The 26329-nt window shown below is 42.0% G+C and overlaps 1 protein-coding gene across 3 annotated transcripts; it reads left to right on the top strand.

Annotated features, from left to right (window-relative positions):
- Positions 1-637: 637 nt before the first annotated feature.
- Positions 638-25772, top strand: uba1 (ubiquitin-like modifier activating enzyme 1). 3 transcript variants are annotated; one of them, XM_048241114.1, is made up of 26 exons: positions 638-854; positions 7006-7122; positions 8697-8755; positions 10487-10655; positions 11425-11559; positions 12660-12766; positions 13097-13187; positions 13628-13760; positions 14351-14448; positions 14652-14798; positions 15378-15554; positions 15940-16047; positions 16152-16232; positions 16645-16797; positions 19226-19391; positions 19605-19801; positions 20067-20131; positions 20545-20740; positions 21278-21352; positions 21684-21873; positions 22241-22341; positions 22895-22987; positions 23502-23693; positions 23904-24005; positions 24394-24494; positions 24764-25772. In XM_048241114.1, exons 2-26 carry the CDS (start codon positions 7006-7008, stop codon positions 24897-24899), a joined length of 3189 nt encoding a protein of 1062 aa, XP_048097071.1. In that variant the 5' UTR covers positions 638-854; the 3' UTR covers positions 24900-25772. The 3 variants fall into 3 exon arrangements, with proteins under 3 accessions (XP_048097071.1, XP_048097072.1, XP_048097070.1); XM_048241115.1 differs by lacking the exon at positions 638-854 and adding an exon at positions 3252-3497 and having other exon boundaries at positions 22253-22341; XM_048241113.1 differs by lacking the exon at positions 638-854 and adding an exon at positions 3252-3497.
- The last annotated feature ends 557 nt before the right edge of the window (positions 25773-26329 follow it).

Here is a 26329-nt window from a genome sequence, read left to right as displayed (position 1 = left end):
AAAGAAATATTAGCAGCCCTTTGTCACTTTTGTTAGACTTGACCCCGCTTGACCCCCTGTGTTTTCATTCTGACTATCAGTTTCCCAAGTATGCTCATGTAGCCTATGAATTGTGTAGACTAAACCAGGGCACTTCCAAAAGCCCTGTTTTTGTTCCATAGCTTAATGCACAGCTTTCCACTTCATTTTAAGGATCCACTAACATGGAGGATAAACAATTATACATTCTGTTAAAACTGTTTACTTCCAGAAAGCCAAGTAGCCTATAGGGTCTGAAATATAGAGTGAAATTAACATTCAGTGATCCTAGGTTAGCTGGAGTTTCTACATCTAGCCTACATTTCCCAAATGGCACAAAGTATATATAAACTCTGGACTAGCTCACTGGAAATAATGTGGGGGTGCGTAAAGGTTATGAAACTACAGTTTGACCAGTACTTTTGTAAATAAGTATCTGACTCTGTTAATGACCCCAAATATAGTATAAGTATCACATTGTATGTGTTAATTGTGCAGTTTGGTGTATTTTTTTCACAAACAGCAAAATCAGATCTTGCCGTCCTCCCACATTTCAATAGTACTCAGTCGATCTCCACTCAAAACTCTGCACATGTTGCTGCTGGGTTCTCCAAGCGGAGAGAGTATTTGCTGAAGTGCTGTTAACGGTGCGGGAATAGCCGGTCAGGCAACCGTCCAGTTCTTCCCATCTGAGTGGAAAGTCACTGAGCTCCCGCCACTTTCACAGATAAAGTTAATCACAAGATTGTATAAGTCTCTGTTTTTGATTTTCTTTCTGCCGACGAGCTTAATTTGTTTTCAGTGTCGAAGAAAAGGCCCGAGTAATATCGGATGTGGTGAGTTATGCATACTTATGCCAAGCTAGCTAATGCTAACTAGTGTACCCGAGTCGAGTTGAAACGGACATGATGTTTTTTCCTGTTCTTTTAAAATAAAAATCGCAGGAGTTGGGTTAGCTAACTAGCGATGCTATGGTTTGAGTAACAAAATCCCAGCTGGTTTCCTGGCTTAGGGTAATAGCAAGACAAGGGACCATGTGTTCACAAGACCTGGCAACACGCAGATAACGTTAAACCTTCAGTCGTTATAACGTTAACGTTAAATCTAACGATAACGTTCCAGTGTTTAGCCGGTCAGATGGGTTGCTAGCCGCAGAAGCAGATATAAAATGTATATGGAATATTGGAAGACGGTAGATTTGCTACTGCCGTTAGCCTGCTAAGCAATACGCATTTCACCAACCTCCAATAAACGTTAGCTAGCTACCCAACTGGCTGGTATATTCTTTTCAGTTAACTCAAGATAGCAGGGAGAATTGATGCCATGACTTACAAGCTGCACGAACGCCAAAGCTTTGTAGCTTGCTAGCGTTCATAGCTACCCCTTCGCATTTGCCCCACAGCTTTGTCAGTTAACCTTAGCTAGCTGACCAGTTTACCAAGCATGCCTCATCAATTCGAGTTGAGGCGGTGGTTAGCTAGCTAACTGATGGTTTAAACTACTGACTGTGCAATGGTGTCAAATTTGGTAACTTTTGTTTAGTTAAAGGTCTGTAGTCAAGAGTTAGCAACATTCATCCAGTTAGCTACCATTGTCAGTTCTTTCTCTAGAACGCAAACTGGCTGGCAGGGCTATTTTCAGTGTTTGCTAGCAGACATCGCATTATTGGTCGCTAGCAGGCTCGCTCACTAGTTAGCGTGTCGTTTACGTTATAGAGGTTGAGTCTACCCCGCTTACTGGGGATGGCCACTCACTGGTGAGTGTCGGAGTGCGTCGCGGAAAGAAGTGCAGGTAGCTGGACAGTTCGCGGGGTACACGGTTGTTGGTGGTTGATGCACACAAAGACGTTTGTAAATGTTGCTTTTGTACTTGAACCTGATTATTTTAGCGAATAGGGAAGCTCGAACCCTCAACCCAGCCTCCCTGCTTCTGCACCTTAGAATGAAAGGCCTGCTTGGGCCTTTGTCATTACCCCAACCCCCCGATCTTGGCTTCATAACAAGACCTTCAAGTAAGCTGACCTCCTATGTTGACTTGTGGCTATGGCACAATTACTTTAAGTAAGGTGTTTCAGGGTCAGCTTGAGTGGTTTTATGTTGTGCAAGTGAATACAGTCATGTGAAATTTCATTTGATATTCATTTGTTTTTGTTTGGGATAATATTGGGCCTGCCTCTAACAGGCTAACAGCATTTGCACTTGCACACCATTAGTCTATATTCCTCATGATCACAATTGTCGGTCTTACCAGACCCAAACAACTCCGTACTCTTGAACTTGGCCAATTAACAATCTGACTAACAACTCCGAATGCAATAGTGATATAAACGGGCCATTGTATAAGCTTTGAATAGGCCTAGGCGAGCTGTTTCACACTTGTTTTACTGTAAAACGTATACCCTAACATAATGTTCAGCAATGGATTGCATTTTGCAACTTACTTTCATATAAAGCAGCAAGCTCTTGGATGCGGTTGCAGCTGGAAGCAATAGTACGGTTATTGTGGATTTTAGAGTAAAGCGTATATAATTGTACAATGTTTCCCACATAATTGAATACTATTTGTGGTGGTGGGTTTGCAGAATGAACCTGAATGCAACAGTTCTTAACAAATTAGTGCAGTGTGGTTATGATTCTAACCAGATTTAAGCACAATTTAGTACAACCAGGAAAATCATTGTGTGGTGGTCAATGTTGATATTGTGGTGGGCCGCCACAAATAAGTCAATGTATGGGAAACACTGTTGTATAAGGTTTGCCTTTACTTAGTTCATATCTCAGTCACAATATAAGACTATTCCCTGTTGTTGCTGTTTGTATGAGTTGATATTCCACATGTTGCAACATGCACCTTCGTTTATGGTGATGGCAAAACCCTATTCATTCTGTGAATGAGTGTCCTTAGGATTATAGTTTCATGTGTGCATTTTGCATGAGCATGCAGTGTAGTATTTCCCAGTTGGGGTTGTGTGTGTTAATTAGATGAGTGTATGTAGCCCATTTAGGAAAAGTTTTAGTAAGACCATCATGAATTGATAATAACAAAAGACCAACAAAGATCCCAAAGACCAACACTCATATGATACAATTAGTTAGAAGGCGGGTGTTCCTTGATTTTATGTTCAAAAGCCAATGAGCGAGGTTGTTTGTTGCAAGTATACCGTGGACAGCCCTTTCCTGTTGAATATTTCACCACTGTCCCCGCCCCCTGTGCCTTAGCTGCCATTTTGGTTTTGTTCCGTCTGCTTTAGCCAGCAAACCCTGAAACGCGAATTACAGGACAGAGGGCTGTCGATACCGTGACTCGACAGTATAGCTTCAAGACTTTCGCACAGCATCGGTCTGTAGGCGGTGGTCGTTGTGGTTTTGAACTTCAGTTTTTAGACTCGCTAGAAATACAGTCCTCGTTGTTATCGACGAAGTTTGATAAACACGAGGAGCGGTTTGCTGACACTGAGAGTGGACAGAGAAGGATTATTGGTAAGCGAAACCATTGAACTGGCGAAACTGTGTAGCCCATTGATTGCTATCCAGTTAAACACAAAGCTGCATTGACTATCCGAAATACATTGCAGGCTAAACTACTCTTCTTTTTATACAGATTAGGTTTAATGACCCTAAACGCTAACACAAAAGCAACCAGTTACTTTTCTGTGACTAGTTATACCGCAGGGGCGCTGTGTAGCAAGCTAACTTCAAAGCTAGCTTGCTAACATCAGCTCGACAGGCCTCATTTACGAGCTAGAGCAATGTGCTTATAGCGTTTAATATAGGCCAATTCTGTCTTCCTCAGAAGTGACATGCATATAGCAATATTACTTCTTCATTTTATTAATCTTCGTATGTCGTTTACTAGTTTATAGCTTACAAGAGAAGGCACTCGCTTTGTATGAATGGGCCTCCGCAATGGCAGTTGCGGCTTTATGTTTCCCTTGTAGCATTGCTAGCCCGATATGTAGTTAATGTTAGCCATCTGAGCTTAATATACTTCACCGAACTGTCAATGAAATGCTTGATAAAATGTTGAGCAACCACAGAGCCCCACCGTATGCTTAGAATAGATCACATCTGACTGGTGTTTCTTGCCATGCAATCCTTGTGATGAAGTGTCAATTTTATACGGGGGCATATGTAACGTACAGTAAGGAAAAGTCAATCTATTTACCTCGTTTAGGGCGTTTGTGGAATGGTCGGTGGTACTCTCGGTGGTAACCTGTGTTCACCGTAATCAATTCACTCCCACAATTAAATTAGTTGCATATATGTTGTAGGTTCAGGTGATGTAGGCTATTCTATTTTTTCCGATGGAGAGCCACTGGACATTCTAGAATTTGCGGCCCTTGTCCATCGACATGGTAGTTATGCACGGGTGGAAGTAAACCGCCATGGCCAAATACTATGCAAAGTTACCGTTTATGTATTTTGTAGCAAGCCAGTCTACAATGAACACGGTGTGATAGTAAAATTATGTTACCTATCAAGTTAGCTCGTTAGCTTGGTTTACCGCATTTTCGTTTTGTCGCACTGATGAGCGTCGAGAAATAACACGTTCTTTTCAGGGATGGTGGACGGTGAATTTGTTTAAAATATAACCTATGTAATTAACCCGTTTAGTTATTGTCTTTATATTTTTTGTAACCGACTGCTAATAGTGAGAAACGGTTAAGTATCGCACTTCACTCACTGCAGTTTGCTTTTAATGAATCAGCGTTTTTGTTATTCCACTATGGGCGAGCCCTTCCTCGTAAACCACGCGGTCATTTCAATAAACAATACCTGTCCATGTAATGTGATTGTTGACAGGAGGTTTAGCGACTAAGAATGGGGGGGGGAAGCTTTTATTTGACCGGGTGGTGACCGCAATGTCGAGAGACATACACCTGCTTTGGTCAAACGCTTTAATTTTCGTTACAGGGAAAGGAAAGTAAGTTCCTATTTGAGGGGTCTGATATCCTATGAAGCCACTTGTGTGTACTATGTGTGACCTTACATTCTGGTAATATACGTGTGGGTATAACATTTATTATATTTTTCCTTGACAGTTATCAGGAAACTTATTTTCTTGCATTATTTTATGCAAACGTGCCGATATGTCTCAGTTCAAGTAAGCTTTTGATAACATGTTATTCAGCTAGTGGAGATTTACTAGTTAACAGTAATAGGAACTGTCCAGTGCTGAATCAAGTCTTTAATATGATATTTCATCCCTGAATGACCCTGATCTCACAACACACATGAATAAAATTATATGGCTGTAATAAAACAGAAAGGCAGTCATTTCCTGATATTTGACCAAAGGAGGAACTAAAGTCTAAATTCCTAATCATTGGTGTTTGTGGATTGAGAAGGAAAAAGGTTGAGTGTAGAAAACTGTATGAGTAAGCCATATCTGTTAAAGTGATTAACTGCTGCCTGAATGCTCTGAAACTAGATGATTGCTCACTGTACAATGCATTAAAACATCTATGTATCTTGTCTACTACTCACTTTTGATTAAGAGTTAACATAAGCAATGGCACATTGGCCCAAGTAAAACCACATGTTTTGCAAGGTGGTTGGCCAGTTATTGGCGTCCGTTTTTCTGACAGTCACTATCACCAGTCAGCTCAGTTCACCTGTGATGCTAACTGGCTGAAGCTGAGCATAGGAGGGAACTAAAATAGAGAGAGAAAAATTAGCAGTTTTGTTTAAAAGTGGTTATTCTGGGACAGTAACTATGCACAAGGCACCAGCACAAATCGCATGGGGAAAATGTTCCGTTGGACCCTGCTAATACAGTACATTAATGTGTTGGCATGATCAATAATTTGCTCATACAGGCACAGAATTGTGCATGCCCTTCCCAGCCCTCTATTTTTGCTGAGGGGCGGATAAAACTGCACCTTCAGCTGCTGTAGCACCTGCAGTGTTTGCACTGAACAGTAGGAGCTCTCCAGCAACTGGGCTGACTGCCTTCTCAAGGAGCATGTGCAGTCGGCATTGACGACCATAAAATGAAGATTAAAGGCTAAGTTTAACCTTGTTAGTCACGAAAAAGAGCTTCCGGAACTAGGTAATCTGGTTCATTTTTTTTGTTAGCAGTTTCCCAGATTCTCAGATGTATGTCTAATGTTTTGGCTGGAAATAGCTGTTGAGATAAGATGGGGGAGCCCCATGTGATGGCCTACACTCAAGTTTAATTGAGCTGAGAGGAGCGAGTTCTGTGCTGTCTGTTATGTTGTATGCTGTCCTCTTTACACAGTGGTGCCTGTCAGCCTTGTTTCGGGTTAATCTTCTTCCCTTATCCTCAGTGATAAGGAAGACTACACTTTAAAAAAGCTGTCCACTTCAAAACAGAGCCACAAGGGGCATACAGTCTGGTGTTGGCAAAGCAGGGAGTTTGATTGGTGGCTAAACACTGCATTGCCATTTAGCCTTGCATGCAGTGGTGGAAGTCACACTTTGTTCGATGAAACACGGGATGGGTAATTGGATATGGCTGCAATATTAGCATTGTATCTGTTCAAGCGTTGACAGGATTGAGATTATGGGTGACTCTAATATTGAAGCAAAGTGAGGCTCTTTTAAGCTCTTATTTATGGCATAACACTGAAACGATCAAGTTGTATTAAGTTTATGGGCTAATGGTATTGATCCTGCTGTGTTCACGTTCTTGCATGTTTGCTTTGCCAGCAGTTTATGGACCATTTGATAAGCACCTCCTAAAGTAGACCATATTGTGTAGTTGGTGTTATAATAATGGCTGGTTGTTGCTATGCTGAGGCACCTGCTGTGAAGAAGTTAGGCCTGGCAGAATGTAGCAGTTAAAGCCCTTTAGTCCAGCTGGCACCATTAGGATTCCACCGTTGATTCTGATAGAGCTGTGTTAGCCATTAGAACCTCTGGAAGGTTCAGGAGTAGGACCAGCAGTCTTTTGTTTTTGTCAGCTGCGGAGTCTTGTTGAACATTGCCTGTTCTAGGAAAATAAACAAACACCTGTGTTTCGCAGATGTCCAGCTCGCCGCTGTCCAAGAAGCGTCGCTTGTCAGGATCAGAGACGAAGACGGGATCCCACTGCTCCTCCTCTAACTCTGTCAGAACTGAACCTTCCTACACACCCTCTAACGTAAGGACCATTTCTTCCTACACACCCTCTAACGTAAGGACCATTTCTTCAAACCTCTATGGGCAGAAACCCATTTATCATTAACCCTTAATTAATAGAGTACCGAAGTGTGAACGTATAAATATAAGTATATATACTCTTTTGATCCCATGAGGGAAATTTGGTCTCTGCATTTATCCTAATCCGTGAAATTAGTGAAACACACACAGCACACAGTGTACACACAGTGAGGTGAAGCACACACTAATCCCGGCGCAGTGAGCTGCCTGCATCAACAGCGGCGCTCGGGGAGCAGTGAGGGGTTAGGTGCCTTGCTCAAGGGCACTTCTCAAGGAGCAACCCCCCGGTTACAGGTCCGAAGTGCTAACCAGTAGGCCACGGCTGCCCCCTGAAGTTGCATTTCCATGAAGGCAGAATCACTGGATCTAAACAAACTTTCGAAGTGGCTTAAATAGCATTGAATGTAGACATGTGGCATCATATAAAAAATATAGCCATTTAAACATGTTTTACCTGCTAGGCAGCAGCTTAGCCACATAACACGGATTCCCTGGCAGGTGTAATAGAAAGAAACAAAATTCCAGTGGATATTTCACGTCTTCTCAAAGACTGGTGGCTGTTAAGAGTGACGTTTTTTGCCAAAAAAATAAAGCTAAAACACGTCTGTGAATTTAAGGGGTTTAAACGCATGCTGTGAAGTTACATGCAGGTCTCTTTTACGGAGGAAACCCATGCTAAAATAAAACTCTGTAGTCACGAATTTGATTGTGTTGGTATGAATATAGGTTGTAGTATGTGAAAAAAGTGTGAAAAAATATATACTAACGTCGAAACGTTGTTAAATTATTGAAATAGATTAACCCATTTAGGCCTAAAACGCCTGGAAAAATGCCTGTAAAACCTATGGGTGATTTCAGAAACCCCGCCTAAAACCTGAAGTTTTTCTGGAAATTCAGCCATTGTGTCAACGCCTACTAAACGATTGATTTCTCAGCCCCTGTAGCAGATAGGAACAAAATTCAAAGTATTTGAGCGCTTACACCTGTGGCTTTGCTGGGAAATTGGGTTTATTGAGTTACACCTTCACAAAAATAAAAGATATGTAATGCGTCAGTGCAGGAACAGCACTATTTTATCAGAAACCAGTGCATTTTCCACAGCTTGTCATTCTGGTTGACACCTGCTGCCTGGTTATATGTATTATTGGTATGTTCAGAAATTAATATTAATATCACTTCTTATTGCTTGTTTTGCGTCAAATGCGTAGCCTGGACTGTCACTGTATGATTTGTCAAGTCAGAGACACACATTCTGAAGTGCCTTGTGCTTTGTGTGTGCCTCTTCTGTACACAGCCAAATTAAACTTATTAATTATTTTTAATTAATTGTGCTACTTCTTTGTGACTGGATCTCATGTCTCACTTTGGTATACCAATTTATTAGCAGCAGTACTGGTGAAAGAAAGGTGACATGTTCATTTAAGTTGCCTTTTCCCCCTAAATATGTTGGTTATAAGTACAGTTTTGGTTCTATGACTGGATTAATATGTGCTCACTGCCTTTGATCTTCCACAGGGCATGGCTAAGAATGGCAGTGATGCTGAGATCGATGAAGGCCTGTACTCCCGACAGCTGTAAGTTCTTATTTTATCCCTGTGATAAAGCAGCATGCCTGTTTCATTGAACCACAGAAGACTCTTCGCTTCTCTGGTCTGCTTGTTGAACAGAACGGTTTGGTTACTTTTTGCAGACACTGATACTTCCCAGAGGATTGCTAGAGAAGTGAATTGAATTTCTTTTTTTTTTCTGGAGATTGTTATTGATTTGATCTGCTGATGAAGTGTTTGGCTGGCATTCCTTTTTTGAATCTTAAAGATTGGTGATGTGCTCAGTTAAATGAGATTTGTTATATGAAATGTTGATATGTGTTGATAACTTTTGAAATGGTAAACTGAATTAAAAAAAAAGAGATCATGCAATAAATGCTCTGTCTGTGGCTGAGAAAGATTGGCCTGTGTCTCATAGCGGATAGTCTGACCAATGGAGTTTATCTCTGTAGCCCCATTGCTTTCCCACTGAAAACATTCATGACTGCACAATAAGACGCATATATTTACTATGACGACGCATATTAGCGGTGTGAATCTCTCATGTAAAAGACGATACGATTCGCATCTAGATACATGGGCACGATTCGATACAAGAAAAGATACATGTTCATAAAAAGTGATTCAGTTCCATTCGATGCAATTCGGTGCAGTTCAAGAATGAAAAGCATTCTGAAAGATGTATCATTTGCTCAAGGTGCACATTCATTTTATATTATCAATTATCATGGTCATGGTTGTCAATTAGGCAAAAAAAATGTGTGAATATGATTATCTAAACTGAGGTTTGTATCATATACTGTATTGAAAATGAAAAAAGAATTAAGACTATAGATTTTATAGAGTTATATCTGAGTTTACAAATCACGCACAGACATATCTTGATGCGTTGGAAGACAATAGCCCAATTAAAAACTTGTCTGATCAGCAATGATTATGTGAATGCAGCCCCTATGCATTTAGCCTATTAAACAGTGGAAGCTAAATGTTGCTGCGGATGCAACGTGAACAGAACGCTTGCGCTGGAATAGCCTCCCTGTCTGTGTGACTATATAGTATGCGTCTGAAATGTCAGCTGGAATGTGAGCCCGGCGAGGAGAGATGCTTATTGATGTCACAGGTGGGCTAGTTGAAACTTTTAACTTCTGTCAGAAAAAGACGTTGAGATTGGTGTAGCAACGTAGCATAAGTTGTTGTTAAAGTTAGCGATATTGGACAGAAATATAGACATAACGAGTTCATTTGATGAAGAATACGTGCAGTTTGAGCCATCTAGATCGACAAAAGGTGAAGCAAATAGGCATACTTTATCAGTATAGCAAAGGCTAATGTGAATAACTAAATAGTTGAATGAAATGCTCCTTAACTGAGCTGGTGCGTTTTGTCGAGTTCAGAGACAAAAGCAGTGTTTGACATGGTAATGCTGTCTTTTAAGAAACGTTCAGTGGCATCCTTCCTGTTCTGTCTGCAGGGTTGTGTTAAGGTGTGTTTGTGTGTTTATAAGATATTGTGAGTTGTCCCTGCCTAATCAGCATGCTGCCTAGTCAGCTTGAGATGAGCTGTGTGTGTGTGTGTGTGAATCTGAATCTGTGTGTGAATGTCTCTTTCTGTGTGTGTTTGTGATTTAATTTTGTCTTTTTTTTTTTTCCGTGTGTGTGCCACAGAGGAGCAGGTGGTACCTGTCTAGTCGACATGTTTAGGATGAAGTGTGTGAATATGTAAGTGTGTGTGTGACTCCTCCTCCGTCTGCCTCCTCAGGTACGTGTTGGGCCATGAGGCCATGAAGCGCATGCAGACCTCCAATGTCCTGATCTCAGGAATGCGTGGCCTTGGTGTCGAGATCGCCAAGAATGTTATCCTGGCCGGAGTCAAGAGCGTCACCCTGCACGACCAGGGGGTGGCTGAGTGGCGCGACCTCTCCTCTCAGGTCAGGGGACACGAACAACATCTCTTGCACTGCTGTTGGTTCATGGCCTGTTGCACAAGGACAGGGTGTTGTATCAAGTTAACCTTGCCGTCACTCCAATATCAGCACTTCTCTGAGTTACCGTTAATTTACGATTTAACTCTTGTTGGTTGACAAGTTACTTCCCGCTTTCAATGTTGTGGTGTTTTAAAGCTGCCAGTAAACCGCAGATTTGTAGGAACCAAAGTGGAACCAAACCATCCTTGTGGTAGAGCAATGTTGGTGTATTTACTTGCTGGTGGTTGATGACACATTCATAACTAATTGTGTTATAAACAGCCTACACTTACTGTCTGCCAAATGCTTTAGAACATGTAAACTGTAATTCTGTCATCTGGTGGCACTCCCACCTGAAAACTGAAAGATTCCTTTTTCGACCATATTGCCAAGCCCTATGTTTGCACCTTGAGAAATTCCTGTGAACGATTTGATTGTGAGAAGACCTTAAAACGCTAAAAAGCAAGTTGTATCTGCAGGGTAAACTCGAATGTAATGTATCTAATGGCCAAGAGCTCCAGGAAATTGGTGATGTATGATGTATGACTAGGTTTGCATTTGACCTACTTTACCCACTAGAGGTACACATGACTATGGTACATGCTCTGTAGTGTTGTCTTATTCAGCTTTGTTATAATGAGCCCTTAGAGAGCTGTGCTGTGGCATTGGTTAAAGTTCAAGCCGTTGACGTGTATGTGTGTGTTCATGTATGTTCTCTGTTGTCTGGCTTCAGTTCTACCTGCGTGAAGAGGACCTGGGGAAGAACCGTGCCGACGTCAGCCAGCTCAGGCTGGCCGAGCTTAACAGCTACGTGCCTGTGGCCTCTTACACCGGAACCCTCACCAACGACTATCTCACCCAGTTCCAGGTACACCATTTAAAATATGTTGATGTTAGATTCCGAGTGCTGTAGATAGGAGATTTCACACAGTGGCCAATCAACAGCTAAGCCTATTTACCGTCAAAAACAAAATCATTAGCAAAGCAACCTTTGTGGGCAAAAAAGAAAAGCCTTCAAGAGCATTTCACTGGGGTTATCAAGCAGGCACCTTCATTCAAAGATTGTCTTTATTACATCTCATTATACGGGTATAAGAATAAAATTATTGTGTTTTTGTTGCTCCTCAAAAATAAATAATAAATAAATAAATAGTATTTTGTGTGTGTGTGTGTGGAGAAAAAAAAAGTGTTGTAGTGCAAAAACTGACAGGCTCAGGCTGTCTTTGTTTCCATGTTCATAAGCCTAATTTAATTATTTAATTTAATTTAATAGGTCACTTTGACACTAAAGTATGCTCCTACTTAACTTCTTTGTATGATATTTGTACTTGGCGTCAAACGCCATGTACGTCAGTGATTACGGTAGCCTGTACGTCTTCTGACTGCCACTATATAATTATCTATGCTTTGCCACGATCTAATATGTATTTAATCTCTGGATAGTTCTGTGTGAAGTCAGAGGGAAATATGCTGAAGTGCCTTGTACTTCGTGTGTGCCTGTTCTGTATACAGCCAAATTAAACTTTCCATCTTGATTGTACTTCTTCTCCGTTACTGGAACTCTGGTCTCTTTTTTTTATACTACATTTTTATGAACACGTTAAATTAGGCCCACAACACCTCCAGAAGACTTAACAGTAGTCTTACATACATACCATACAGTATTTCCAATGCTCACTTAAGAGCATCATGGGACAAACAAAAGTATGTTCCATTTTGGGGGGACAGTAATTTCTCAATGCTCACTGTGTTATAAAGTAAAAAGGAAGAAACTGCACACTTGAAAAACCAGATTTGAAAAAGGCAGCGTGGCTGCATCTAGAAACAGATGTTTTCACTAAAAAACAAACAAACAGTGCAGTGTCCCTAAAGTCTTTGTAATTACGTTGGCCCTTTCTGTTTGTTTTCCATGTTGTGGCTTTGTTCTCCGTGAAGATCGTAGTTTAATGGCTGTTTTTTCCGGTGCAGGTGGTTGTGCTGACCAACTCCAGTCTGGAGGAGCAGATGCGCGTCGGGGACTTCTGCCACAGCAAGGGTGTCAAGCTGATAATAGCAGACACGCGTGGCCTGTTCGGGTAAGAGGGCTAGCCGCTTCACTACACCCTCAGCCCATTGGGCAGCAAGGCCACAACATAACACTGGGCTTGGGCCTGTTTTGACTCTCAGCCATTGTGTAACTTCATTTTTATGAAAGTTTTATGACCAAATAAAAGATTAAAATTGAGTTCTCACCCCTTTGTTATTGGGGTTCTTAAGGCAAAGTACTCAGAACTTGAGCATGACAAATTTTGTTTAGATGGCAGCATCTTGGTTCAAACGTTTTTGACTGATATTTTTGACATTAGTAGTTTCTCTCTGTTGGAAGCCCAGGTTGTGAATCTGTTTTGTCTTGTCTTGTCTTGCAGGCAGCTGTTCTGTGATTTTGGGGATGAGATGATGGTTTTTGACCCCAATGGTGAAGAGCCTCTCAGCGCCATGATCTCTATGATCACCAAGGTCAGTGACTCACCACTCATGCCTTAGTGTAGAGCAGTGCAATACAGGGCTAGCCTGCTCATTGTTACTGATGCATTGTGGTCGTGCAGTCACTTGTCATCTTTTATTGCTGTTACTTCCTCCTCAGTAGTATGCTCACAGTAAGCTGTTGGGCAGCATGCAGGTGAATTCTCAAATAGCCGTGTTTGAAAGGGTGATGGGGCGATAGGGCGTCCAGTATATACTAGAGAAAAGAGGTCAATAAGAAAGAGTCCCTGGTAAGAACATTTTACAAATACAGATGACATCTGTCAGGAAGCAAAGACTGACCTTGGGTCAGAATGTCTTGGCCCGCACACACCTGGCAGAACATAAGAGCATAAGAACATAACAGTATCATTGTATTGCAGTAGGCCTTCTGAGGTCCCTTTGCCATTAACAGTTCTATCTTGTTTTTTTAGGACTCCGCTGGTGTGGTGACTTGTCTCGATGAGGCTCGTCACGGATTTGAAAGTGGCGATCACGTTACCTTCACAGAAGTCCAGGGCATGACTGAACTCAACGGCTGCCAGCCAATAGAAATCAAAGCCCTTGGTAAGTGTGAAACAGGTGTGTTCAGTCTCACCTGCAACGAGCTGCTGTGGTGACAGTTTTTTTCCCCAAACCACAAAGGATCATCTTACAAAATCAAAGCAGCCATTTGAAAGTTGAACACAGATGCACTCCTTTGTAACTGTTAGAACAGCCATCAGCTACATTGGGACTTTGCCATCCCTATTCTCAGCTGAAGTTAATATGCTATGTTTGGGCAGATGTAATGCTGCAAAGGCATCCCTGAATATGCAGTCATTCCGATGCTTAAGGCCCATTCACACGAAGAACGATAACAATAATTATAAATAAATATCGTTCTCTTTATTATGAATGATGACGTTCACACATAAACTATAACGATAACGACATGAAGAACGATATTGTTGGGGATCACTTTCAGAGCAATTTTCAGAATGTTAAAAAGCTAATAGCCAATCAGAACCCATCAAATTTTAAGTCACATTCATTAACACAAGGAGAAACGCTTTTATCGTTATGGTTACAGTTATCGTTCTTGGTGTGAATAGGCCTTTACTGTCTGATCTGCTTTTCACCAACCCACTTTTATTAATAATGCTCTTCTCTTCCAGGGCCCTACACTTTCAGCATCTGTGACACAACCTCCTTCAGTGACTACGTACGGGGTGGCATTGTCTCCCAGGTCAAGATGCCCAAGAAGATTTCCTTTGTGAGTCACAACCCCTCCCTCTCTTTCCTGTTCTCATTACGATGTCCAATTCCCAAAACGAGGTCGGTGTCTCATCTCTCTGTGATTTGGAGTGATGAGACGGCACCTGAACAAATGAGCTTCTCCTGACACAGACTCCCAAAATGGAGAATGACTTCGTCAGAAATGACAACTGGAAATCTTATTTTTTGTTGCCTCTGCAGAAATCGCTGTCGTCCTCCATGGCCGAGCCAGAGTTCATGCTGACAGACTTTGCCAAGTTTGACCGTCCAGGGCAGCTGCATGTGGGCTTCCAAGCTCTGCACGCCTACGAGAAGAAACACAGCCGGCTACCCAAGCCCTGGAACCAGGCAAGTCTCCTGCTGCCTTTAGGTCCAATAGCATAGGGATCAGACATGCAGGGGTCAGGATGAATCGACATTTCTGAAACATATAGTAGGGTGTTTACAATCATATCCGTTTCTTTTATCCAGAGGGGTTTGGATATACAAAATGCCTTTTGATCACTTTATCTAGTTCTGTCCTTTACTTGACAGAAGAAGCGCTGTCATAAAAGAAGCGAGCAGAATCTCAGTTTCTGCCTGTCATTTTCTGTGATCTGTAGGTGATTGATAGAGATGTCTTACTTAAAAAAATAAATAAGTATATTATTATTATAAATAGTATAATATCTCTGTACCATATAAATAAATCAACTAAATAATGTCTTGATGAATTGCAGTTACGTAGTTGTTCAGGTATCATGTCGAAGCATGATGGACATGAACTAGCTTACAGTCCGTAAACTTACAGAGACCAATAACACAATTGCTAAAAACCTAGTTATATACAGAACGCATACCCTAATAAAAGAAAATAACCAGTCATCTCCCCTTGCTCCCACTCTGACTTGAGCTTAATTTGAAAACCTTCGGTGTGTTTGTGGGCAGGCGGACGCAGACGAGCTGGTGGCTCTGGCTGGAGAGGTGAACGCCGCTCAGACCGGCTCTGCCAAGCAGGATCAGCTTGACGAGGCGCTCCTGAAGAAGCTGGCCTCGGTGTCCGCTGGAGACCTGGCGCCCATCAACGCCTTCATCGGTGGACTGGCTGCCCAGGAAGTCATGAAGGTGAGTGCAACTGCTGGCCCACTGCTGCAGCTTTCTAAGTGCGAGGTGTTGAAAAGGGTTTGTGTGTGTGTGAGTTGTAGTCAGTGTGCGAGAGATACCAGACAAATTTGCCCTAATTGGGTTGAAAATAAGTCTTCAATATCTCTTCAGGAAGTTATTGTTACACTGGTGTTATTAAAATGATTTAGAATGAATATTCTGAAGAATGTTTTGATCCATTGAATGTAACATGGAATTTTAGAGTTATGTTGTTAAATGAACACATTCTTTTATTAGAATGTTCAAAACTCCCCTGCTGAATCGATATCTGTGGGATATATGGAACATAGCCACTCTAATCTGGTTGTGTTCTCCCATTAACATGCATTGTGTTGGGCTCCTGCAGGCCTGTACTGGGAAGTTCATGCCCGTCATGCAGTGGTTGTACTATGATGCTCTGGAGTGCCTGCCTGAGGCCGAGGGAGTCACTCCCACTGAGGAGGAGTGTGCACCTGTAAGTCACCTGGAAGTTCAATAGAATAAAATAAATTCTCCCACTCTATCTAGGTAAAGGAAGTATTTAAGATGTCTGAAGTATTTTCTATTTTATTTTTTCAGAGGAATTGTCGGTATGATGGACAGGTTGCTGTATTTGGAACCAAAATTCAGGAGTTGCTCTCCAAGCAGCGCTACTTTCTGGTAAGGGGTGTCCCATTTCCTTTGCTGAATAATAAATAGTGCAGTGGAAGGTGTTACAATTAATGGGTAGTTCATCTGTAGGTGTATCACATGTGGGGGGAAGGGAGCTTTAGCTTTGAGTCTGATTTCATCTGACCTCTGATGTAAACCTTTATCACCGGATAAAAGATCTTGTCGAGTTTATCCCACCTCATCAGGAATCATTAAGTTTACCGTTAATGCTCTGAGATATGAGCTGACTTGTGGTGTTCATGTGGCCGTTTTCTACCAACAATCCTTTGTAACAGCCTACAGCCACATGGACATCTGGCCTTTCTTTATATCTTTTTCGGCATGAACATTGTTTAGTTAATGCTTAATTTAGCAGGTGTTTACATGTATATATTAAATTGCTGTTTTCTGCTGTCACCAGGTTGGAGCTGGAGCCATTGGCTGTGAGCTGCTAAAGAACTTTGCCATGATGGGCCTGGCTAGTGGGGAGGGTGAGATCATCGTCACAGACATGGACACCATCGAGAAGTCCAACCTAAACCGCCAGTTCCTCTTCAGACCCTGGGATGTCACGGTGAGATTTAGAGATCTCGAACCGAACCGAAGCTTATGGCAGGCTAACAAGACATCCACATCCACATGAAGTTAACGTTAGCCTACCACTAACGTCATGTAAACCACACAATAACAATACATTTCTGATAGGCCTATTTGACAGAGTAAGCATATTAACAGAGAGGTTTTATTTTAAATTGTATCATTTTCAAAAAAGTATAATTATTGCAAGTTGCACTACTTTTTGTATTGGTTTTATACAAGATGTAGATGAAATTTGCACAGTAAAAGTTCTGTATTTTGACTGCAATTGTCTTTGCATTCTGATTAGATTCTTCATTAGAATCATGAGTGGCTCTTTGTAAACAGCATAATTTTTTGGGGCCATGCAAAACTGCATTACCACTAGTGTGGAGTTATTCTACATCATGACAGTAAAATAGACCATCCTTAGTCAATGTACTGCAGCAATTCCTCTCTCAACCTGTAGAAAATGCTGTGAACATCTGATTATGCATGGTCAAATACCGTCAATACCGTGAAACCCGTAATTTTGAAAAATACCGTGATATACATTTTTGGTCATACCGCCCAGCACTAGAAGCCAGTGTCTGTACCAACTGATTTCTTTGGTAGCCAAGTAACTTCTAAAATATATTTGTTATTTAAAACCTCCAGAAGAAATTTTCAGTCCACAGTCACCAATCCATAGTGTTGTTTTCCACTCTTGAAGTAGCCTGTTAGTAGTTGCAGCAGAAATGCACACGACCTACTTCTCCTCAACCGCACTTCTCATAAAGCAGTTCTACTTTCACTTCTTGCTGCACTGGTCCTTGCCAGAGAAGGGGTCTATTTTAGTTTCTCACTTGTCTTGTCCAGTGTGTTTAATTGTGAACACACAGTAATTTGTAAACACACACGGATTACACACAAGGCAAACTGGCTAAGCTGCATTACAGGGTGACTGATAGGAAATAAGAACACATAGTCTTTATGGTGCTGCTTCACCACCTGGTTGCGAAATTGAAAACCTTAGACACAACATGTCAGGTATGTGTAAAGGGCAGTATTTCCTTTTTGCTGTTCGTTCTTGCTGAGGTTGTGTGGTTACACTAGGGTTGGGTACCTATCACATTTGAACCGATATCGGTGCTGTTGTCTGAGGTTTGGTGTCGGTATTCAACGGTACTTTTGGTTTGATTTTGGTACCTTATCCTTACTGAATCTGTAACACCTTGTTTGTAACAACTACAACATTTAATTGAAGTTGCAATTTACTCAATTTATACATTGAAAACATTTTCGGTTTGGATATTCTTTGACAAATAAAAATTCTATGCCAACGTGAATTTGAACTTAGCTCGTTTTAATGCAGAGCATTGTCCCACCTTAAAAGGCTACGCATAGCCTATCAGGTTATCTGCATGTGTAGGCTAAGCAGCTAACTGTAGCCTACAAAATGAATGGATTCCGTCTTTAGTTCATGTTGTATTTCATAATCAAATCGTAGCATTACATCGGGGGAAGCAAAGACACATGTCTCACACAGTCAATGCATGAGACTTGAGAGCCATTAGTGCTGTTGACTTTGATGCTGGCTGCAGGTGTTCTGCTAATTTCTGCAGCTGTTGATACATGAACTCTCGGGCTATTGAACATCCTCTGCTCTTGCATATATTTTACGACCCTCTTATCTGCTGACCGCTTCTAGTCAGCATGGCACAGCGGAGCGAAAGCATGTGGTTTCTTTCCCTATAGCAACTGTCACGACAAATCTAACATTACAGCGGGTAGTTGGCAAATAGCCTAGATATTATTAATGCTATTAAGACATCATTTCCATCTAGCGTGGCCACGATACATTTTAATAGCATTAAAATGCTGTGTTCCTGTCACATATGCTTTGAACTGTTTTAAAGTCTTGTTTTACAGTTTTGAATGGATTCAGCTCACTCATGGTTCAGAAAGATGGGTGCATTCCATAGCTCTGTCAAATGTCACTATTATTTTAAGTTCTTACCAGGGCTATTCTGATTCATAATTTATGCCCTCTCCTCCGCAACGTATGCAGATTTAAATGGGGCATATTAAGGTTCGCTTAATAGCCATAATAACTTTCGCTTTTGAGACAGACATAGGCTAACATTACACTCAGGCATGAGCTCAGCTGGTGCACTCTGCTCCTGATGCACACGAAATTGCTGAAATTTGGCACCGTTTGATTTCACGTAAACTCAGTAATAATACCGACCTAATTAGTGTAGTGTTCGGTACCCAACCTTAATTCACACTCAATAGAACTTGTCATGTACAAATTTGTTATTTTTCCTGTAGAACTTGAAGTGATTACTGATGAATCACAGTGTATTCAGTAGTCAGTCCAAGTGAGTTCAGCAGCAGCCCGGATTGTCTTGTGGGTTGACGCCATGTGTCTGTCCATTGAACAGAAAATGAAGAGTGAGACAGCCGCAGCTGCCGTGAAGCAGATGAACCCGTCTGTACGCATCACTGGCCACCAGAACCGGGTCGGACCTGACACAGAGAGGGTCTACGACGACGACTTCTTTGAGAGCCTCGACGGTGTGGCCAACGCTTTGGACAACGTCGATGCCCGTAAGCATTTGGAGGGGAGGGGGGTTGTGACATAACTAGAACTAGTTTAAGGCTGATGTTACTGTTTGTAATTGGTGTTTATTCTTGGGCCATATGGCATGTTTGTGCCAACGGCATTGAAGGTTAACTTTTGTCTTTATTCTTTTTTTCTTTGCCCTCCATTTCCCTCCGTGCATTTCCATTAATTTGTCCTTATCTCCGCCCCCCCCTCAGGTATGTACATGGACCGCAGGTGTGTGTACTACCGTAAGCCCCTGCTCGAGTCGGGCACTCTGGGCACCAAAGGGAACGTACAGGTGGTCATCCCCTTCATCACAGAATCCTACAGCTCCAGCCAGGACCCGCCAGAGAAGTCCATCCCCATCTGCACACTCAAGAACTTTCCCAACGCCATCGAACACACACTGCAGGTGACTAATACCTACACACAGTGTCTGAACTATGCAGGGACAGGCCATAGAGCCTAGTGTACAACAATGCACTGTAGTGATGTCCTGCTATAGTGATTCTGAATCATTGAAAATCATAATTTCTGAATAATATTACTGATAATTGTCTTAGATGTTAAACACTGCCTATAAATAGATATTACTGATGTAAATTGGGTATAGTATGTTGTCAACATTAACTACTGAGACATGCCTATGTATTCATCAGTAGCGTTTTTGGTTTCAGTGGGCACGTGATGAGTTTGAGGGACTCTTCAAACAGCCGGCAGAGAACGCCATGCAGTACCTGACGTGAGTTAAGCTCTTTTCTGCTTGATCGAATCTCTAAAATTTGAATGCCAAGCCGCCGCAATTGTATGGTGTCACTGACAAAACTGAAAAAGGTCTCAAGTTGACACTACATTCAGAACACTTCATTAGAACAAGTAGAAACTCAACTCGTTCCTTTAATACGCCCAGAAGTCATTCTAGACACTGCAGTAGATGTTCATGGAGAGCATCAACATATCTAAACATTAGCCTGGGGCTAAAACATGTAGACCAAACAACATCTTTGAACGTCTGAATTCTGGTGCCAAAACTAAGGTCATGCAGACCTATTGCCTAGTAAATGAGGAAAGAAAACTCAAGGGATGCCACACAGAGCAGGCAATAAGCCCATAGATGGAAGTGTGTCCAGGCCTCATGACCGTCCCTGTCCACAGAGACCCCAAGTTCATGGAGCGCACTCTGAAGCTGCCCGGTGCCCAACCCCTGGAGGTCCTGGAGGCCGTCTACAAGAGCCTGGTGACAGACTGCCCTCGCAACTGGGAGGACTGCATCACCTGGGCACGCAACCACTGGCAGTGCCAGTACAACAACAACATCCGCCAGCTGTTGCACAACTTCCCACCTGACCAGGTAAGAGAACGGCACATCTGGCAGGGTTGAAAGGACACTAACTTTGTTATTCAGCTTCATCCAGAGTAACATAATGTTACTGATTTGGATTTTCAGTGTGTATGCCAATGAGGTCAAAGCTGGAGGTATCTTGCCTTAATAATAGTTCAACTACAGGACAGTTCAGTTTCAGTAAGGTGTTTGTGTGACAATTTCTAGTAGATGCTAAAACAATTACCTTGTCATAAGTATGCAATGTTTCCCAGGGAAAGCTTTATTTTAATATCACTTCTAAGCCAGACATCATAGTACTGTCTGAGGAAGACCCGTATAAAGGCAATTTATGTTTTTGTGTAACTGCTTGTCTTTACTCTAAAATTATTCAAGCATGATAGGGTTGACAAGCTACTTATTTTGCATGTGCAAACCCTGACAATGTCCACTAGAGCTTTTGTCAGAGAGAACTTGGTCACTTAACTGTAAAACAACTTGAGAGTTTTTAGCCCAAAATAAAAATAATAGAATTTAATTGAACATTCTTTGCCGTTTTCTTGACAGCTCACCAGCTCAGGTGCTCCATTCTGGTCTGGTCCAAAGAGGTGTCCTCACCCACTAGAGTTCGACACCAACAACGTAAGCGTTACTTACACTTGAAAACATTTCCTACGTTATATCTTGTTTGTTTTTTTTTTTTTAAGACTCCTGTGCTTTGAAGGATTATTAGTAAGGTGTCATGCATTGTTTTTAATGTTCTTTTACAAGCAATCCATGTAAATTAAACCAAGTTGTGTTTGTATAATTGATCCCTAGTTGTGATGAACGCAACCATGCTAATATAAATCACTGTGGTATTCACTCCAACCACACAGTAATGTCCAAGGCAGCCAACGTGTTTGTGTGGATGATGTGTTGGAAGTCGGTGAACTGATTTGCACTGATTTGCCTGTCTGCTGCTGTCTCATAGGAGCTGCACATGGACTACGTCATGGCTGGAGCCAACCTGCTTGCCCAGTCCTACGGCATGCCCGTCTCCAGAGACCGCGCCAACGTTGCCCGGTTGCTGCAGGATATCAAAGTGCCCACGTTCACGCCCAAGTCTGGGGTCAAAATCCACGTCTCCGACCAGGAGCTCCAGAACTCCAACGCCTCAGTGGGTGAGTGATAGACGAGGGCTTATCAAAGAGGCCGAGGGCCAAAATGGCTGGACCTCTAATGCTGTCCGAGCACCATCTGTCAGGTTTTAATTCGGATCTGTGTTTTTTTTTTTTTTTTTTCCCCATTCTGATTTGCTTTCATTACTAATTGGTTTTAGGTTTAATCTGTTTCATCTGTTTTAGACCTGGGTTACATCATGTCTACCACCAAGTTTTAGGAAACTGCAGATCAGCTGCTACCATGACAGTGACATAATTTCTGTGGGGAGGGGGGGATTACTAGTATAACCCTACAGCATGTGTGTCATAAACAAGATCATCAGTTGCTGTTTACAACTGAGATGTGTAATGAGGCTGAATGTGCTAGGGTTTTCCTCAGATGATTCCAGGTTAGAGGAGCTGAAGACCCTGCTGCCTGCCGCTGAGTCTGCGTCCCAGTTTAAGCTCTGTCCCATCGAGTTTGAGAAGGTACGTGAAGACTCTCTGCTGTAGGGAACCCAAGCATTATGTGCAGTGGATGAGTTTTGTATTAGTCAGATTTAGGTTTGACACTGCTTTCTTCAAGTACACTCCAATGTACAATCTGTCTTGCAAAATGTGTTAGGAAAGCAACATTTCCTTCAAGATTTATGTGTGACCTAAAGACTAAAACTAGTATGTTAACGAAAAGCCCTTAAGTTATTTTTCTGTAAGATGCAGGAACATGTGATTGTGTGACTCCTGGAAACAAGTGGCTTTTTTAACTCGTATTTGACATGACCTGATTCTGAGGATGTCGATATAAAAAAATGCCAAGGCCTTTTCCACTTGATAATCGGATTTGAACATTTTACATGTATTCATTTAGCAGATGCTTTTATCTAAAGCCACATACAGTGTAAGCTTTAATACAGATGTAGTATTTAGCGGGTGTGTTCACTGAGTATCAAACCTGTTTTTATTTTTGTTTGTTTGTTTTGGCACCACACTCTAGTAGTTGACACATTATTTTTGTAAGTAACGGTTTCTGTTCTGTTTGTAGGATGATGACTCCAACTTCCACATGGACTTCATCGTAGCAGCGTCCAACCTAAGGGCAGAGAACTATGACATTCCTCCTGCAGACAGACACAAGGTAGGCAGCCAGCTGCAGTGGAGAGGACCGGCAGCATCAGGCTGATAGATGTTGCTGTGAAGTTAATTCCCCCGACAGATAGAATTGCAGGAGAACAACATGTTCTTTTCTTTTTCTTTTTTTTCCCCCCTCCCAGAACAGTGTGAGAACTTTGGTCACTAAACCCCAATATCTTTATTATTTTTCCTAAAGCTGCCATATAATGGAATGCCTGAATAACTAATATTGGACATGGACAATTCTTTTTGCCATGTTCAAGATTTCATACTGCATCTTTTGAAATAGATTATATACGGTAGCTCCCAAACTAGCATTAAGGTGCAACACTGCCACCTACTGGAGTGTCCGAGACTGTTTCCAGTGTTTGCCGTATTAGCCTATCGCATCACATACACTATTACACTTGGATTGATGCCATTACATGTGTTTTTGCATAACATGGTACAGGTGTCATCTGGGCACCTTGTGTCAGATTGCTAACTACATGTATCTGTCTGTTTCTCCATGGCCGCAGAGCAAGCTCATTGCTGGAAAGATCATTCCAGCCATCGCCACGACGACAGCAGCCGTGGTGGGCCTGGTGTGTCTGGAGCTGCTGAAGGTGGTACAGAAGCACAAGAAGCTGGAGACCTTCAAGAACGGCTTCATGAACCTCGCCCTGCCCTTCTTCGCCTTCTCAGAGCCCATCGCAGCACCCAAACACAAGGTAGCTGGAACCATATCTTGCCTTTTCCATCCCAGAGCATGCACAGCTGTCTCTGATATAACCATCACTTGTTACTTCATTTGCATATCGTATTGTATAAGTTAAGATGATTGAAAGTAGTGTTAATAGCATGAACTACGTAGCTGTGACTAATTTTTATATGACTATGTATAGCAACGACTAACAACAACGGTGCTTTTCCTTCGGCAGTATTATGAGATTGACTGGACGCTGTGGGACCGCTTTGAGGTCAAAGGTCTGCAACCCAGTGGGGAGGAGATGACCCTCAGAGAGTTCCTCGCCTACTTTAAGGTACACCGGCTTACTCGCGGTGTTGTCGAATTAGTCTGCACACCATTTTAAATGACTGCCTTGTTTGGGAGATTGATAATTTTCCTTTCAAATATTACTTTTCTTTTGGTGGTAGTGTTTCTGTTTCTGAAATAGCTTAATGGGTCAGTTTCCTGTGCATGTATTAGTCCTAGACCTAGACTAAAAACTTTTTTTCTCTCTCATTGAAATTGCCTTGAATATATGTCTGGGGAAACTGCCCCTTAATGGTTTTTAATTTAGCATGTTTAGATGTGGTAAGACAGCAGATTTTATATTTTTGTTGTTCAATTGTCAATTGTGTTTAAAAGAAGTGTTTAAGAAGTGTTGCACATTTCTCATTGTTTCTTGTGTTGTGACCCCTGAGCAGGATGAACACAAGCTCGAGATCACCATGCTGTCCCAGGGGGTCTCCATGCTCTACTCATTCTTCATGCCTGCTGCCAAGCTCAAAGAGAGGCTGGACCTTCCGTAAGTATCCAACATGGCGACACCCTATCCTAGAATCACTGACAATGACTCAGGAGCTAGATGGAAATAATCAAAGTGAGCCATCTTGAAGTTACAAGTTAAAAGCAGACTTTTATGTAAGTTAGCACATGACACCAGTCTAATTTTATCAACAAAAAAAAGTAATATTGAGAAGTTGTTTCCTTTGCTTAGCTTGAAGGTGTGTTCTTTGGACTTCATATTCACCTTGAATTTTGACTTGATCTGTCCACTCTCTTGTTTGCTTACAGCATGACTGAGATTGTGACCAAGGTGTCCAAGAAGAAGTTGGGCAAGCATGTGAAGGCACTGGTGTTCGAGCTCTGTTGCAATGACGAGACGGACGAGGACGTGGAGGTGCCCTACGTCAGATACACCATTCGCTAAGCAGCCCTGATGGAGACGGGACAGGGGGGGTGTCAAGACAAAGAGAACCAATCAGCATGGATATAGCTGGGAGAGCTCAAACAACAATTTTGGGGGATGGAGGGATGGGAGGGGGTGCCATCAAAGTTTGAGGGTTAGTCTCCCTTTTTTTTTTCTTCGCTGAGGAAAAAATAAATATCGGTTATTGTTCTAATAACAAGGGTTTCCCCCTCCCCCACAACCCCCCCTTAGAGCACCAATCTCCACCCCCTGTTACTCATTAAATTGGGGGGCACAGAGGTTTTTATAAATGCATCAACTGGTTGGCTGGTAAGGAAGTCACAGGGTTTGAATGAGTTCAGGGTTTTGTGGGATCGGGGGAGGGCAGCATGTAATTTTTTTGAATCTTTGACAGTAGCTGTTGTTTAAACTCTGGTCATATTAACGCAATGCTTTATATGTACGACTCTCCCAGTTGACTCGTTGGCACTCCTGTTCTGCACAGTTTCCCTCTGAAAGGCTCCTGTCTTGTTAAAAAAAAAAAATAAACGAAAGAAAGAAAATGTACAAAATGAAAGCGGTTTGTGTATTCCTCCACGCCTCTATCTAAGCGCTCCCCCACCATCTCCAGATGAATTTTTTTCAGGCTCCCTCTTCCCTTGCATTCTAAACAGAGCCCCCGAGTGCTTAATAACGTGCAGTTAGCCATCGACTGATGCCAAAAAAGAAAATGATGCACTGGAAAAGAAGAAAAATGCAAAATTGAAATGTATGAGAATTTCTTTAAAGAAAAAAATATTTTTTTTTTGCCCATGTCACTGCCTTTATTTGTCTTATCTGGACCAGATTGGGAATCTTTAAAGTACTCTCCCCAAACCCACCCCATCCCAACAACACACACCTCCTCCCCCCCTCTGGTCAGATGAAGACCCCCCTTCTTGCCCCCGAGGGGTAATTTAAAGGTGCAGCATCCAGAGGCAGTGCAGAGTGACCTGATCTGTTCATCTCACCCCTCCGCTCTCGTCTCGCAACCCAGTCTGAATTCTCCTCGGCCTCGTTGCCTTCTCTTGGGCTTAGAGCTGGGCAAGAACTTGCACATGGCATTTTCTCTACTTTTCCTCCACTATTTTTTTTTTTTTTTTTTTTTTTTTTTTTTTTTTTTTTATGTTATTTTATGTTCAATTTCTATTTGATTTTTTTTTTTCTCTCTTAATGGGAGGGGAGGGGGGTGCGGAGTTCTGGCACACACACACACACACACACACACACACACACACACACACACACCTTGTAGAACAAACTCTGTATTCTTTCTATTTTGTTAAAACTCAAAACAGTGCAGTAAAAAATTAAGGTGGTGACTTACTCTGTAATGGGAGCACTTAGTGTGATAGTGAATAAAGTTGTTAAAAGAACATCAATGCTTTGGGTGTTTTTATTTATTTATGCCT

This window comes from Alosa alosa, chromosome 4 (assembly GCF_017589495.1).
Source record: "Alosa alosa isolate M-15738 ecotype Scorff River chromosome 4, AALO_Geno_1.1, whole genome shotgun sequence".
Lineage (NCBI taxonomy): Eukaryota > Metazoa > Chordata > Actinopteri > Clupeiformes > Clupeidae > Alosa > Alosa alosa.
Note: the sequence above shows the minus strand (reverse complement) of the source record. Positions and strands in the feature narration are given on the sequence as shown.